Raw genomic sequence first — 12,682 nt, forward strand, 5'->3', positions numbered from 1 at the left:
TGTCAGCTTCTTGTTCGTTGCTTATCTGGAGTTTCTGTCTGACCCAGTCTTTCTGAATGGATTACTAAATGGGCATTTATAAAAAGCTGGTCTCTTCGGTTTCTGCTTGGGGTTAGGCTTAGGGGGCTGGCTTCTGCCTCTCTTAAGATTTTTCCTCCATTTCTCCTTTAGGGGAAATATTCTATCCTGCCTTTTTAATATCCCCCAAAATATTTCATTCTCTAGGAAGGTGGGTGGGTGCTGACTTTCTACAGTGAGTTGCAACTTCTATCAAGACATGAAAGCCACATACTCCCTGGTTCCGTTCACACATACTGTTGTGACCCACCAGTGGCCATTGCAGCTGGCAGCAGATTTGGACAGTGAGGAGGTTGGGGAGGAAGATGGGCCAGTCCTGGAGTCTGGGGCTCTGATGAGGTCTCTGTGTCGGAGGCAGAGAGGGGGCAAGAGCCGTATGCCAGTTATCAGCTGCCTTCGGAGTCAGACATCAGTGAGGCAGAAGAACAGCTGGAGCCTGTTCCCAGTGTGCGCATGCACAGAGTTGCCAGGTGAAGGGAACAGCTAAAGAACAGGGGTCGACTTGGGAGGAAGGCCACAGGTGGACGGTGAATGGCGCCTCCCAGAAGGAATAAAAGAGGAGCGAAAGGGGAGTGGAGTTTGCAGGAGACAATTAGTTCACTTAATTGGTTCATGACTCTTCGAGATGCCTTGCCAAGTTCTGCAGATCACACCCTGGCAGCTCTCCAAGCCAGATAAGGTCTGTGACTGTAAATCCTCCCTCGAAAGACTTTGCTGGATGTGAATGAGCAGAATTCACAGTCAATTAAGAAAAGGGTTTTTTGTCGGGACAAGGAATCTGCTTCATGCTCTTGGGAAGCCCGAGTCAGAACACGTATGTTAAACCAGCGTTTCTCAAAAATTAAGACTGGCGGACTCCAACTCCCAGAATCCTTTGCAGGCTGGGGAATTCTGGGAGTTGAAGTCCACCTTGTTTTCAAAGTGGCCAAGGTTGAAAGATCCTTGAACTTTCCCCGAAGCAAAAGCCGGGGTTGAGTGGCAGTTAGCTGCCCGCTTCCCGTGACGCCTTGTCGGACAGGTTCCGCAGCCCACCTGTTGCCCGTACCTGATGATGCCTATCGGTTCAGCTGGCCCGGATGGAGGTGAAGAAAGGGAGACCTCTACCCTCCTGGGAACGTCCTTGGGGTGGATTAGCTCCATGGCCATGGGAGGCTGCCTTGGGCAGGGAGGGGCCAGCTGAAAGGGAAGCAGCACACCTGTGGGCCCAGGTGCGGCTCCCAGGGAGAAGGACGGTGCTTTCTTCAAGCTGCAGGTGCTGTTTAGGTAGCAATTTGCAAACTGCAGCGTCCTGAAAACTCCCATCTTTGATCTCCCGGCGAAAGGAAAAAGTATTCAGGTCCTCTGCAGATGCCAAGCCTCCTTCCTCACCCCCAAAGTTTTTTTTGGGGGGGGGAAGGAATGGCTGCGTTCACATGACCTGCTTAACCCAAAAGATGCCATATTTCGGGTTGGCAAGGAGACAGCCAGCCAGCTATAAACTGTCCAGGAATGAGCCTCTGTCCATATAACACGTTCTGTCAAACTTTGGCCCATATTTCGTATTTTACAAGCAGCAGCCTAGAGGGAAAAAAAGCTGTGTTGCTCAGTTTTTAGCAACCTTAAGAGGTGTGGACTTCAACTCCCAGAATTCCCCCAGCCAGCAAGGATGTTGAAGTCCACCCGATTGCCTAGCTCAGTGTTTCTCAACCTTGGTAACTTGAAGATGTCTGGACTTCAACTCCCAGAATTCCCCAGCCAGCGAATGCTGGCTGGGGAATTCTGGGAGTTGAAGTCCAGACATCTTCAAGTTACCAAGGTTGAGAAACACTGGCCTAGCTCAACAAACACGGCCATTGAGAAGGAAAGGTCCTCTCTGAGCTTGGTGGCTTTCTTGCAGGCGTTTCATGACCCAGCTAGGGAACATCATCAGTGCTAGAAGGGAGTGGGGTGTGTGTTGTAGAGGAGGAGGAGGAGGAGAGAAGAGGAGGAGGGCTGTGGGGTCCTTGGTGCTCTTAGAGCTTGGTGGTTTCCTTGCAGGCGTTTCATGACCCAGCTAGGGAACATCATCAGTGCTAGAAGGGAGTGGGGTGTGTGTTGTAGAGGAGGAGGAGGAGGAGAGAAGAGGAGGAGGGCTGTGGGGTCCTTGGTGCTCTTAGAGCTTGGTGGCTTTCTTGCAGGCGTTTCATGACCCAGCTAGGGAACATCATCAGTGCTAGAAGGGAGTGGGGTGTGTGTTGTAGAGGAGGAGGAGGAGGAGAAAGAAGAGGAGGGGGGCTGTGGGGTCCTTGGTGCCCTCTGAGCTTGGTGGCTTTCTTGCAGGCGTTTCATGACCCAGCTAGGGAACATCATCAGTGCTATTGAGGACACTCTGAGCCATGAACCGCCCTGCAAATCAACAAGGAGCCCTCAATTCCAGCCTGGGCTTCCAACATTCTCCCTTCTTGGTTGGAGAAGGGCTGGGAACCTCTGCTTGGAGATGGGACTCTTTTCTGCAAGACCCAGGTCACTTGCCAACACGTGTCCCCGCATTCCCACCACGCTGGGCTCCCCAGAACCCCTCCGTCCCTCCCCTTTCTCCTGCGGGTTGAGCCGGGCGCTTGGCTGCCTCTGCCGTCCTTCTAACTTCCCAGCGGTGCGCAAAGCCCCCTCGGTCGGTCGGGCACAGTCCTCGCTTGCGTCCGGCAGTCTTGGCAGCCACCACCCCCCTCCCCGGCCCGCCCGCCTGCCCGGGGCAGCGGAGAACAATGCAGGGCATCGATGGAGCCGCTCTGTCTGGGCTCGCCGTCTCAAGCCGGCCGACTCCGACAATAGGCCCGCACAGCTGCACGGCTGCCCCCCCTTCCTCTGCCTTCCTTCCAGGCTGGGGCAAGGGGGGGGTGGGAGAGGGAAAGGCAGGCACGGGAAGGACCATCCCCAAATTTTTTTGGGGTGGGTGGGTGGGAGGGGAGGCTTCTGGAGCGTCGAATTTGGTGGTGTCAGCCGAGAGAGCTTCTCCCTGCCTAGATGGCTCGTGCCAGTGAGCCAAGCCAGGTCCCCACGGCATTGAGGCAGGCTGCGTGGCGCCCTTTTTCCCCAACTCCGTTTGGACTGACTCGCAGTTACGACGGTTGCAGCGTCTCAAGGTCACGCGATTCCCCTTTAAAAGAGAATTTAATAACTGGACAGATTCTTTGGGTATTAAAAGTTTCTTGACCATGTGGAATGGGAAAAAAAAGGAATGATTACCTTTAAGATGAGTTCTTCTGTTTGCTTCAACCTAACTAAAACAAACGAAACAGGATATTGGTACCAATAAGGTAAAGGAGTAATGAATGTCGTGTCTCTGTTTCGGGAGATTGTGTACGAGGCCTGGGGTCTACGTGGCACAGGAAGGCCAGGTACTTTGGGGATGATCGATGAGCTGGCTAAGAGTATAAAAGACTGTAAACAACTGCCCTTCGGGGTTCAGATTTTTTCTTGGCCAATTGCTCCTGAACTTTTGCGCAAATAAACTTTTCCCTCTGACAAAGAGCTGGTCTTGTCTCATTTTCGGCTACACCCTGACCAGTGAGCTTCTGAGCAGCAAAGCCAATGGGGGAAGCCTGATTCGCTTAACTGCCAGGATTCACTTAACGACTGTGCCAATGAAGGTCATAAACTGGGGCAAACCTCACTTAACAGGAGAGATTTCGGGCTCAGTGGTGGTCGTAGGCTGAGGACTGTGTGTGTGTGTGTGAGAGAGAGAGAGAGAGAGAATGAGAGAGAATGATCTATGTTCAAATACTAAACTAAGCCAGCAGTCCTCAACCTTTGCAGCCAGCTGGTGGGGAGAAGGGAACTGGGACATGAGAGTGGCAGGCCAGCACCCTCGCATGCGCGTGAGTGCGCATACACACACACACACGCACCCCTACCTCCCTTCGCCTGAGTGGTGGCCTGGCGCACAAACGCACAGCACAGTTTGCAGGAGCTGAGCCTGTGCGTCCGAACCCCCGAAATGCAATGCGTGTACACCCCACACACACATGTGCCTGCTCCCCGCACAAGCATGTGTGGTTCCCCTGCATGCCACCTGTGCCCGTAGCCCCCCCCCTTGCACACAGACCCCGCCCACTGTGCATGCGTGGCAGAGCTGAACTGGGGCGAGGGTTCTCGCGTGCCCACAGAGAGGGCGCTGTGTGCCACCACTGGCAAGCATGCCAAAGATTCGTCACCATGGAAATTTTTTTTCTTTTTTCTTTTAATTGAACATTTTTGAAAAAAAAAACAACACAAACTTTTACAAATGTTTAGTTCCTCCCCCACCCTCAACCCCCACAACCTTCCCCCTCCCCCCCCCACTTCCCAGAACCAATACAGGGTATAAGTCTTTAACAAAGAGAATCTAAGGTACAGTTAAAAGAAAAAAAACCCCAAAAAGATAGTTAACAACGTATTTCCATTGAACTCTAGCTCCTCCTTGCTGAACTAACTCTAGATAATTTATAATTCCTGATCTCTAATCATAAACTATCTGGAATTTCTTAGTCCCATATTTGTTTTCAGTATAATCAATCCATCTTTTCCACTCCAGTTTATATCTCTCATTTGAGTGGTCCTTGAGATATGCAGATATTTTGGCCATCTCTGCTAGGTTTGTGACTTTCAATGTCCATTCTTGAATTGTAGGCAGATCTTCCTTCTTCCACTATTGCGCCACCAACAATCTAGCTGCAGTTATTAAATGCAATTCCAGATTAGTCTCTACAACTATACAATCAGTAATTATGCCTAACAAAAATAACTGAGGGGTAAACTTTATCCTTTTTTTAAGAACATTTTGCATAATCCACCATATTTTAATCCAAAATGCTTTAACCTTTTTGCAAGCCCACCATATATGAAAATATGTAGCGTCCATACAATCACATCTCCAGCATTTAGGTTGTAAGTTCGGGTAGCCATTTTTTAAGGATCTAAATGCCATCTATAAAACATCTTATAAAAATTTTCTCTCAAGTTTTGGGCTTGCGTAAATTTTACATTTCTCACGCATATCTTTTCCCATGTATCCAACATTATTGGTTCTTCAACATTTTGAGCCCATTTAATCATACAGTCTTTAACTAGCTCTGTTTCCGAGTCAATTTCTATTAATACATTATATAATCTCTTTATATACTTTGATCTCTCATTTGTTTAAGTAAGTTATCCTCGACTTGCATAAAGCCAATTTTTGCTTAGCTGCGGAAATTTTGGGCTCGTTAATAACTGCAGTGATTCACTTAACAACGGTGGCAAGAAAGGACATAAAACGGAGCGAAAACAAGCATCTGGCTTAGGTGCAGAAAGTTTGGGCTCAGTCTTGGGCGGGGGGGGGGGGCACCTTCCACGGGCTTCGGAAGTGCGGGAGGTGGCGTGAATTTTCCTTCTTGGGGCGGGGGAGGGAGGCATGATAAAAGTGCCTCTCTGGTCTCCCAGGGCGGCCTGACAGGTGAATGGAAGAGCGCGGCGGGAGGAGACGCTCCCCGACTGACCCCGCCCCGCGCTCTTCTGGTTGCCATGGGCACCGGCCTCCAGGCGCCAAGCTGACAGCGCTGGGGATTTTTATGAATGGGTGACGTCACGGGCCTTGGCGTCTGAAGGTCTGAGCGGCTTGTCAAGGCAGGGAAGCGGCGGGGCCGGCTGTGGGAAACCGGCTCGAAGTGGCAGCCTTCCAGGTCGAGGTCCTGCGAAGGAGCCGGTGGTCGTGCGAACGTAAAGCGGGAGGCGGGAATCGGTGCAAGAGCCGAAGGATTTTCTTTGGAGGGAGGGGGGGGGCGGGAGTGAGAAGGCACGTGCGAAAGGACACGGTTGGATTCGGATGGCGGGACGGGAGACCACGCAGCGACCCTCCTTGCGACCCGTGGCTAGCGCCCGTGGCGTGGGAAGCTTTTCGCGTGGATGTTGGTGTCATTGAAGAGCCTCTACGCCGGCCTGGCAATTCAGGTCGATTGCGCGCGCGCGCACACACAAACACAAAACGACAAAATTCACAAATACACAGTAAATGATAACACTCAAAACACACATTATATCAGACACACACAGTAAATGACACAGATAACAGAACAAGACAAAATGACACACACACACAAAATGCAGTCAATAACAAAACGCAAAATGACACAAACAATCACACACACACACACTCACGGGTAGATTGTGGCCGCTAAATGAAGTGATCCACCTCGACACGATTCCTGCCAGGGACAACTTGAGACGACGCGCGTGTGTGAAGCTTAGAACTCTAATTCTAATAGAATACAGCAAGAAGAGACTTTGGGGGTCTTCTGATCCCCCTGCACAGGCAGGAGACCCTTACAGAATAACAGTTGGAAGGGACCTTGGAGGTCTTCTAGTCCAGCCCTCTGCTCAAGCAGGGGACCCTTACAGAATTACAGAATAACAAGAGTTGGAAGGGGCCTTGGAGGTCTTCTAGTCCAGCCCCCTGCTCAAGCAGGAGACCCTTACAGAATGACAGAATAACAAGAGTTGGAAGAACCTTGGAGGTCTTCTAGTCCAGCCCTCTGCTCAAGCAGGAGACCCTTACAGAATGACAGAATAACAAGACTTGGAAAGGACCTTGGAGGTCTTCTAGTCCAGCCCCCTGCTCAAGCAGGAGACCCTTACGGAATGACAGAAGTACAGAGTTGGAAGGGACCTTGGAGGTCTTCTAGTCCAACCCTCTGCTCAAGCAGGAGACCCTTACAGAATTACAGAATAACAAGAGTTGGAAGGGACCTTGGAGGTCTTCTAGTCCAACCCTCTGCTCAAGCAGGAGACCCTTACGGAATTACAGAATAACAAGAGTTGGAAGGGACCTTGGAGGTCTTCTAGTCCAGCCCCCTGCTCAAGCAGGAGACCCTTACGGAATTACAGAATAACAAGAGTTGGAAGGGACCTTGGAGGTCTTCTAGTCCAGCCCCCTGCTCAAGCAGGAGACCCTTACGGAATGACAGAAGTACAGAGTTGGAAGGGACCTCGGAGGTCTTCTAGTCCAACCCTCTGCTCAAGCAGGAGACCCTTACAGAATTACAGAATAACAAGAGTTGGAAGGGACCTTGGAGGTCTTCTAGTCCAACCCTCTGCTCAAGCAGGAGACCCTTACGGAATTACAGAATAACAAGAGTTGGAAGGGACCTTGGAGGTCTTCTAGTCCAGCCCCCTGCTCAAGCAGGAGACCCTTACGGAATGACAGAAGTACAGAGTTGGAAGGGACCTTGGAGGTCTTCTAGTCCAACCCTCTGCTCAAGCAGGAGACCCTTACAGAATTACAGAATAACAAGAGTTGGAAGGGACCTTGGAGGTCTTCTAGTCCAACCCTCTGCTCAAGCAGGAGACCCTTACGGAATTACAGAATAACAAGAGTTGGAAGGGACCTTGGAGGTCTTCTAGTCCAGCCCCCTGCTCAAGCAGGAGACCCTTACGGAATGACAGAAGTACAGAGTTGGAAGGGACCTTGGAGGTCTTCTAGTCCAACCCTCTGCTCAAGCAGGAGACCCTTACAGAATTACAGAATAACAAGAGTTGGAAGGGACCTTGGAGGTCTTCTAGTCCAGCCCCCTGCTCAAGCAGGAGACCCTTACGGAATGACAGAAGTACAGAGTTGGAAGGGACCTTGGAGGTCTTCTAGTCCAGCCTTCTGCTCAAACAGGAGCCCCTTACGGAATTACAGAACAACAAGAGTTGGAAGGGGCCTTGGAGGTCTTCTAGTCCAGCCCCCTGCTCAAGCAGGAGACCCTTACGGAATTACAGAATAATGGAGTTAAAAGGGACCTTGGAGGTCTTCTAGTCCAGCCTTCTGCTCAAACAGGAGCCCCTTACGGAATTACAGAACAACAAGAGTTGGAAGGGGCCTTGGAGGTCTTCTAGTCCAACCCCCTGCTCAAGCAGGAGACCCTTACAGAATGACAGAATAACAAGAGTTGGAAGAACCTTGGAGGTCTTCTAGTCCAGCCCTCTGCTCAAGCAGGAGACCCTTACAGAATGACAGAATAACAAGACTTGGAAAGGACCTTGGAGGTCTTCTAGTCCAGCCCTCTGCTCAAGCAGGAGACCCTTACAGAATGACAGAATAACAAGACTTGGAAAGGACCTTGGAGGTCTTCTAGTCCAGCCCCCTGCTCAAGCAGGAGAACTTGCTGGAACCCAGGAGACCAAGATGAGGACTGGCGTATCTATCCTCCCGTGCCGCATTCGGTGGCTCCCTTCACACAACAAGCCCAAGTAGATGAAGCCAAGATGAGATGCTGGCTTGTCACCTTCCCGTGCCCCAGTTTTTTCCCCCCCGGGGTGGGGGTGGGGAGGGCGTTGAAGGAACCCCCAGGAAAGTGGTGGGTGGGGCAAAGAAACCCCCCATCTAGGTGGTCATTCCTCAGCCTAGCGCCCTCCTGATGCCTCGTGACGCAGCTCCAGTTCATCCTCCTGGCAGCCGGCGGAGTGGAAGGCATGGGTTTTGTAGTCGTCTATCCCCCCTCTCTCTCACACACACCCCCAAGCAAAATTCCTCCGGAGCATCGCATGGCTGAATTCCTCGAGGTTCAATGCGACCCCCCCCCCCAATAAATTTGCGGGCGGGGGGAGGAAGGGGAAAGCCTCGAGGTGCGGAAGAGGAGGCGAGAAAAGGAATGTTCAGACACGCGTTTGTTTCCGTCTCTGCGGGTCCCGGCGACGGGGAAGCGGAGGGAGAAGTGTCAAAGCTGTCCATCAACTCCTTTCAACCTCCCCCCCCCCCACCCCGACTACATGTCCCGGGGCGCCCTCCACTTGCACCTGGCCCCCATCCCCTCCCCCGCCCCCTTCCCCACGACCAGCAGAGGGGGCAAAACCCGCGTCGCCGGAGGAGACGCGAGTCCCATCAATGAAAGCGGGAAACCGCGCCCCTCTCCTGTCATTGGCTCCCCGTGGCCCCGCCCCGCCGTTCCGAACGGTATAAAAGCCGCCTCTCCGCCTCCAGAGCGCCATTCGCGACTCCGTTCGGCGGGCGGCTGGTTGCGTGCTGGTGTTTTTGTCCTCGCAGTTGCGTCCGTTCTTGTCTCCCGGCTATGAAGGTGGTGCCAGCAGCCCCCGCCGCGTCGCCCGGCCCCAGCTGCGCTCTCAAGGGCGCGGGGGGCGAGCCTTTGCCGCGGTGCCTCTCGGAGCAGAGCGTGTCGCTGTCCCGCGTGGGCAGCGCCCCTTCCCGGGGATTGCCCCTCGGCCCCGATCAAGCCGCCGCTGCCGCCGCCGCCTCGCTCCTCCTGGACATGAAGGGCTGCTACTCGCGCCTGGCCGCGCTGGTGCCCACCTTGCCCCGCCATCGCCGCGTCTCCAAGGTGGAGATCCTCCAGCACGTCATCGATTACATTTGGGATCTCCAGCTGGAGTTGCAGGACCCGCTGGGCACCGGGGTGCCCTCTCCGCGGGGCGTGGACGAGCCGGCTGGAGGAGCCGAGGTGAGCCTCTCCCCACCAGGGAAGATTCCTCCCCCCCCCCAAGGAGAGAGGAGGAGGGGGCGGTAACGGCGGCTCCGTGGGTTCCTGCCCATCTGCCCCTCCAAATCGCGCCGCAATGGCTCCGTGGGTTCGTGCCACCCGTGCTCAGAATCACGGGTGGCACGATCCTTGTGTCCATCTGCCCCACACACCCAGGACACGCGCAGCAAGAGTGCAGGAGCGGGGGTTGTGTCCCGTCTGCCCCACCGCAGCGCCCAAGTTTCTCCCCGGGGCACTGCCAGGCTCCTGAGCAATCTGGTGTAGGCTTTGTGCCAATTCCATGTTCCTGTTGCTGGCCTGGGTATGTATGTGTGTGTGTGTGTGTGTGTGTGTCGTGCCCGTCTCCAAATAAATTCGCGACCCACAGAACAGGAATTCTGTTTGGGAAGGGTGAATTATGCGAGGGGCATTTCTCCCCCCCCCAGTGCCATCCCTTGCCAGTCCTTCTGGTGGGCATTGATGTTTCCCTGGGTTGGTTGCGTGGGGGTTTCCTAGCCAGGGCCAAGGTTTTTGCAGAATGTAGAAAGGATCTTTTGCGCAATTTTTGATAGTTGCAAATCCAGGGGGAATCTGGTGCCCCCTTTTGAGGTGACAACACTTCTCTAGCGAGACAAAAAACTTTTAAGAAAGTTTTTTTGCCTTTCGGTAAAATTGGGGAGCCACAGGCAGAAGAATCCTCTCTCTGGATTCTTAAGTGGGGGGGGGGAACCCCACTTTTAGGATCTTGAGATTAATAACAATTTCTCCGTAATTCACCAGGCACCTTCAGAATTGTTATCACCCTTGATGGAGAAAGGTTTTTGTTTTTTTAAAGTTCCTGATATTTTTATGCTTTTATAAAAAATAAATTCTTTCTCTAGAACTCCCTTCTTACAGCTGTTAATCTCCCCCCCCCCCAATTAGACACCCCCAGTTTTGTTTACAGGTAGTCACGTTCAAAGTTACAACGGCACTGAAAAATGTGACTTATGACCCATTTTTCACAGATACGACTGGTCACGTGATCAAAATTCAAATGCTTGGCAACTGACTCGTACTTACGACCGTTGCCGTGTCCTGGGGTGTGTGTGTGTGTCAAGTGATCTCCTTTGGGTGACCTTCCAAAGCAAAGTCAATGGGGGAAAGTCAAATTCATTTAACAACCTGGTTACTAACTTAATCGGCTGCAGTGACTCGCTTAACAACGGTGGCAAGGAAGTTCGTAAAGCGGGGCGAAAACTCAACTTTAACAAATGTCTCACTTAGGCATCCAAAATATTGGGCTGGATTGAGGTTGTAGGTTGAGGGCTTACCTGTATATGCTGTCCATTCCCTTTATAACGTGCCCCGTTATAAATCCAAGTTTGTTTATTTAATTTAATTAATTTAATTTAATTTATTGACTTTTTAATTTAATGGTGATATGAAGGATTCTTTTAATTATGCCAGTAAAGGGCATAATTGTTGTTGTGATTCTGGCATTTTATTTATGTTTTCTGTGGCTTTTCCAATCTTTTTTTTTTTACGTAATTTTTTTTATTTTAAACACTTAAAACAGATCAACAAAAACATACACATAACTTACAAACAACAATTGGAACTGCACTATCGGTGCATCCTTATACTTATTTTTTCCCCTACTATGCATTCTAATTTTACATTTGTGGCCACCTTGTTTCTTACTCCTTTAGTTGTTTTATGTTTAATCATTTGTATCAGACAATCCTATTACCTTTATTATGTTGTCTATCCTTTTCTTAACATTTGTGTATCTTACTTTTCCTATCTTCTTATCGCTCTATCCTAATTCTTCTATGCCTTTTACAATTCCCCGATTTCTTATTTCTACCATCTTAACCGTTTGCACCATTTCCCCCAAAACTAAAATAGTATTCTGATTCCTTCTTTCCGATCTTAAAAGAGAACGAAATAAACCACTTGCGAGAAAAGAAATCTCTAGATGAAAAAAAAAATTGCCTTTTTTAGGGGCATGTCAGTTTCTGAGTTTCACAACACTCTTGAACCATGTTGACCTCACACTGGTCTCAACGCCGTTCCTCTTTTCACCACCGAAACCCGTACAATTAATTGACGGCTGAATTTATTTATTTTTTTGCCTCGGGGAGAAAAGGGGAGGATGGCAACACAACTGTTGAATCTTTTTTGTCTTTTAACCGTTATTTTCGCTTTTTTCTTTTCCCAAACAGCCTGCTTGCGTTAGCCCGGACGACCGAATCTTATGCCGCTGAAGATCCATTGATCGGCCTCGCCAAAGAGATCTGTTTGAAAATGCTTCTTTTATCCCTCCAATGGCTGGGAAAACGGGGCGCTTCGGTGGCGATTAGTGGGGGGTTTCTCTGTCTCTACCCCCATTTCCTTCTCTCCTGAGATTTGAGCTGGACGCGGCAGATGGAAACTGGTTTTCGGAGGGTCAAGATAACAACGACGGTGCTTTTAATTCCGGACGGGACGAAACTGCTAGAATCGGGACTTAAAATAGTACCATCCCAATGGGGTTGGGCCCCTCTGATGACTTCTGGACTTCATCTCCCAGAATTCCTGAGCCAACATGGGGAAGGGTTGACCCCCTTGGATGACTTCTGGACTTCAACTCCCAGAATTGATATATGGGACAGTGCCTTCCCCCCCCCCCGCCCCTGCTTTCTCAAAAGCAGGGACTCAAACCTCCCGCGAATATTTCTCAGTTTTCTGAGAATGGGGCTGTATTGTATATTACAATGTTCCTATTTCTGAGAATATTTTTCTACCATAGTTATTATTTTTTTTTGGCTCTTATTATAGGGAACAAATGCATATTTCTGTGGAAAAAATGCTGTTTTTGTGATGTGTCGTTTTATTGGGGCTGGGAAGGAGGGGTTGGAGGGGTGTTGGGGAGACACCCCCCCCCCAGGCCTCAGCTATGCTGGTTAGGTGGAGGGGGCTTGGGGAAGAACCCTGGATCCAAACTACACTGGTTGGGGGGGAATAGAGCCGAGGTGGCGCAGTGGTTAAATGCAGCACTGCAGGCTACTTCAGCTGACTGCAGTTCTGCAGTTCGGCTGTTCAAATCTCACTGGCTCAAGGTTGACTCAGCCTTCCATCCTTCCGAGGTGGGTGAAATGAGGACCCAGACTGTGGGGGGCGATATGCTGACTCTGTAAACCGCTTAGAGAGGG

General features: G+C 51.0%; 1 protein-coding gene across 1 annotated transcript; it reads left to right on the forward strand.

Moving 5' to 3' along the window:
- Positions 1-9,029: 9,029 nt before the first annotated feature.
- On the forward strand, positions 9,030-12,340 carry ID1 (inhibitor of DNA binding 1, HLH protein). Its single transcript, XM_032219115.1, has 2 exons — positions 9,030-9,488; positions 11,714-12,340. The coding sequence occupies exons 1-2, from the start codon at positions 9,102-9,104 to the stop codon at positions 11,753-11,755; spliced, it is 429 nt and encodes a 142-aa protein (XP_032075006.1). The 5' UTR covers positions 9,030-9,101; the 3' UTR covers positions 11,756-12,340.
- The last annotated feature ends 342 nt before the right edge of the window (positions 12,341-12,682 follow it).

This window comes from Thamnophis elegans, chromosome 5 (genome assembly GCF_009769535.1).
Source record: "Thamnophis elegans isolate rThaEle1 chromosome 5, rThaEle1.pri, whole genome shotgun sequence".
NCBI lineage: Eukaryota > Metazoa > Chordata > Lepidosauria > Squamata > Colubridae > Thamnophis > Thamnophis elegans.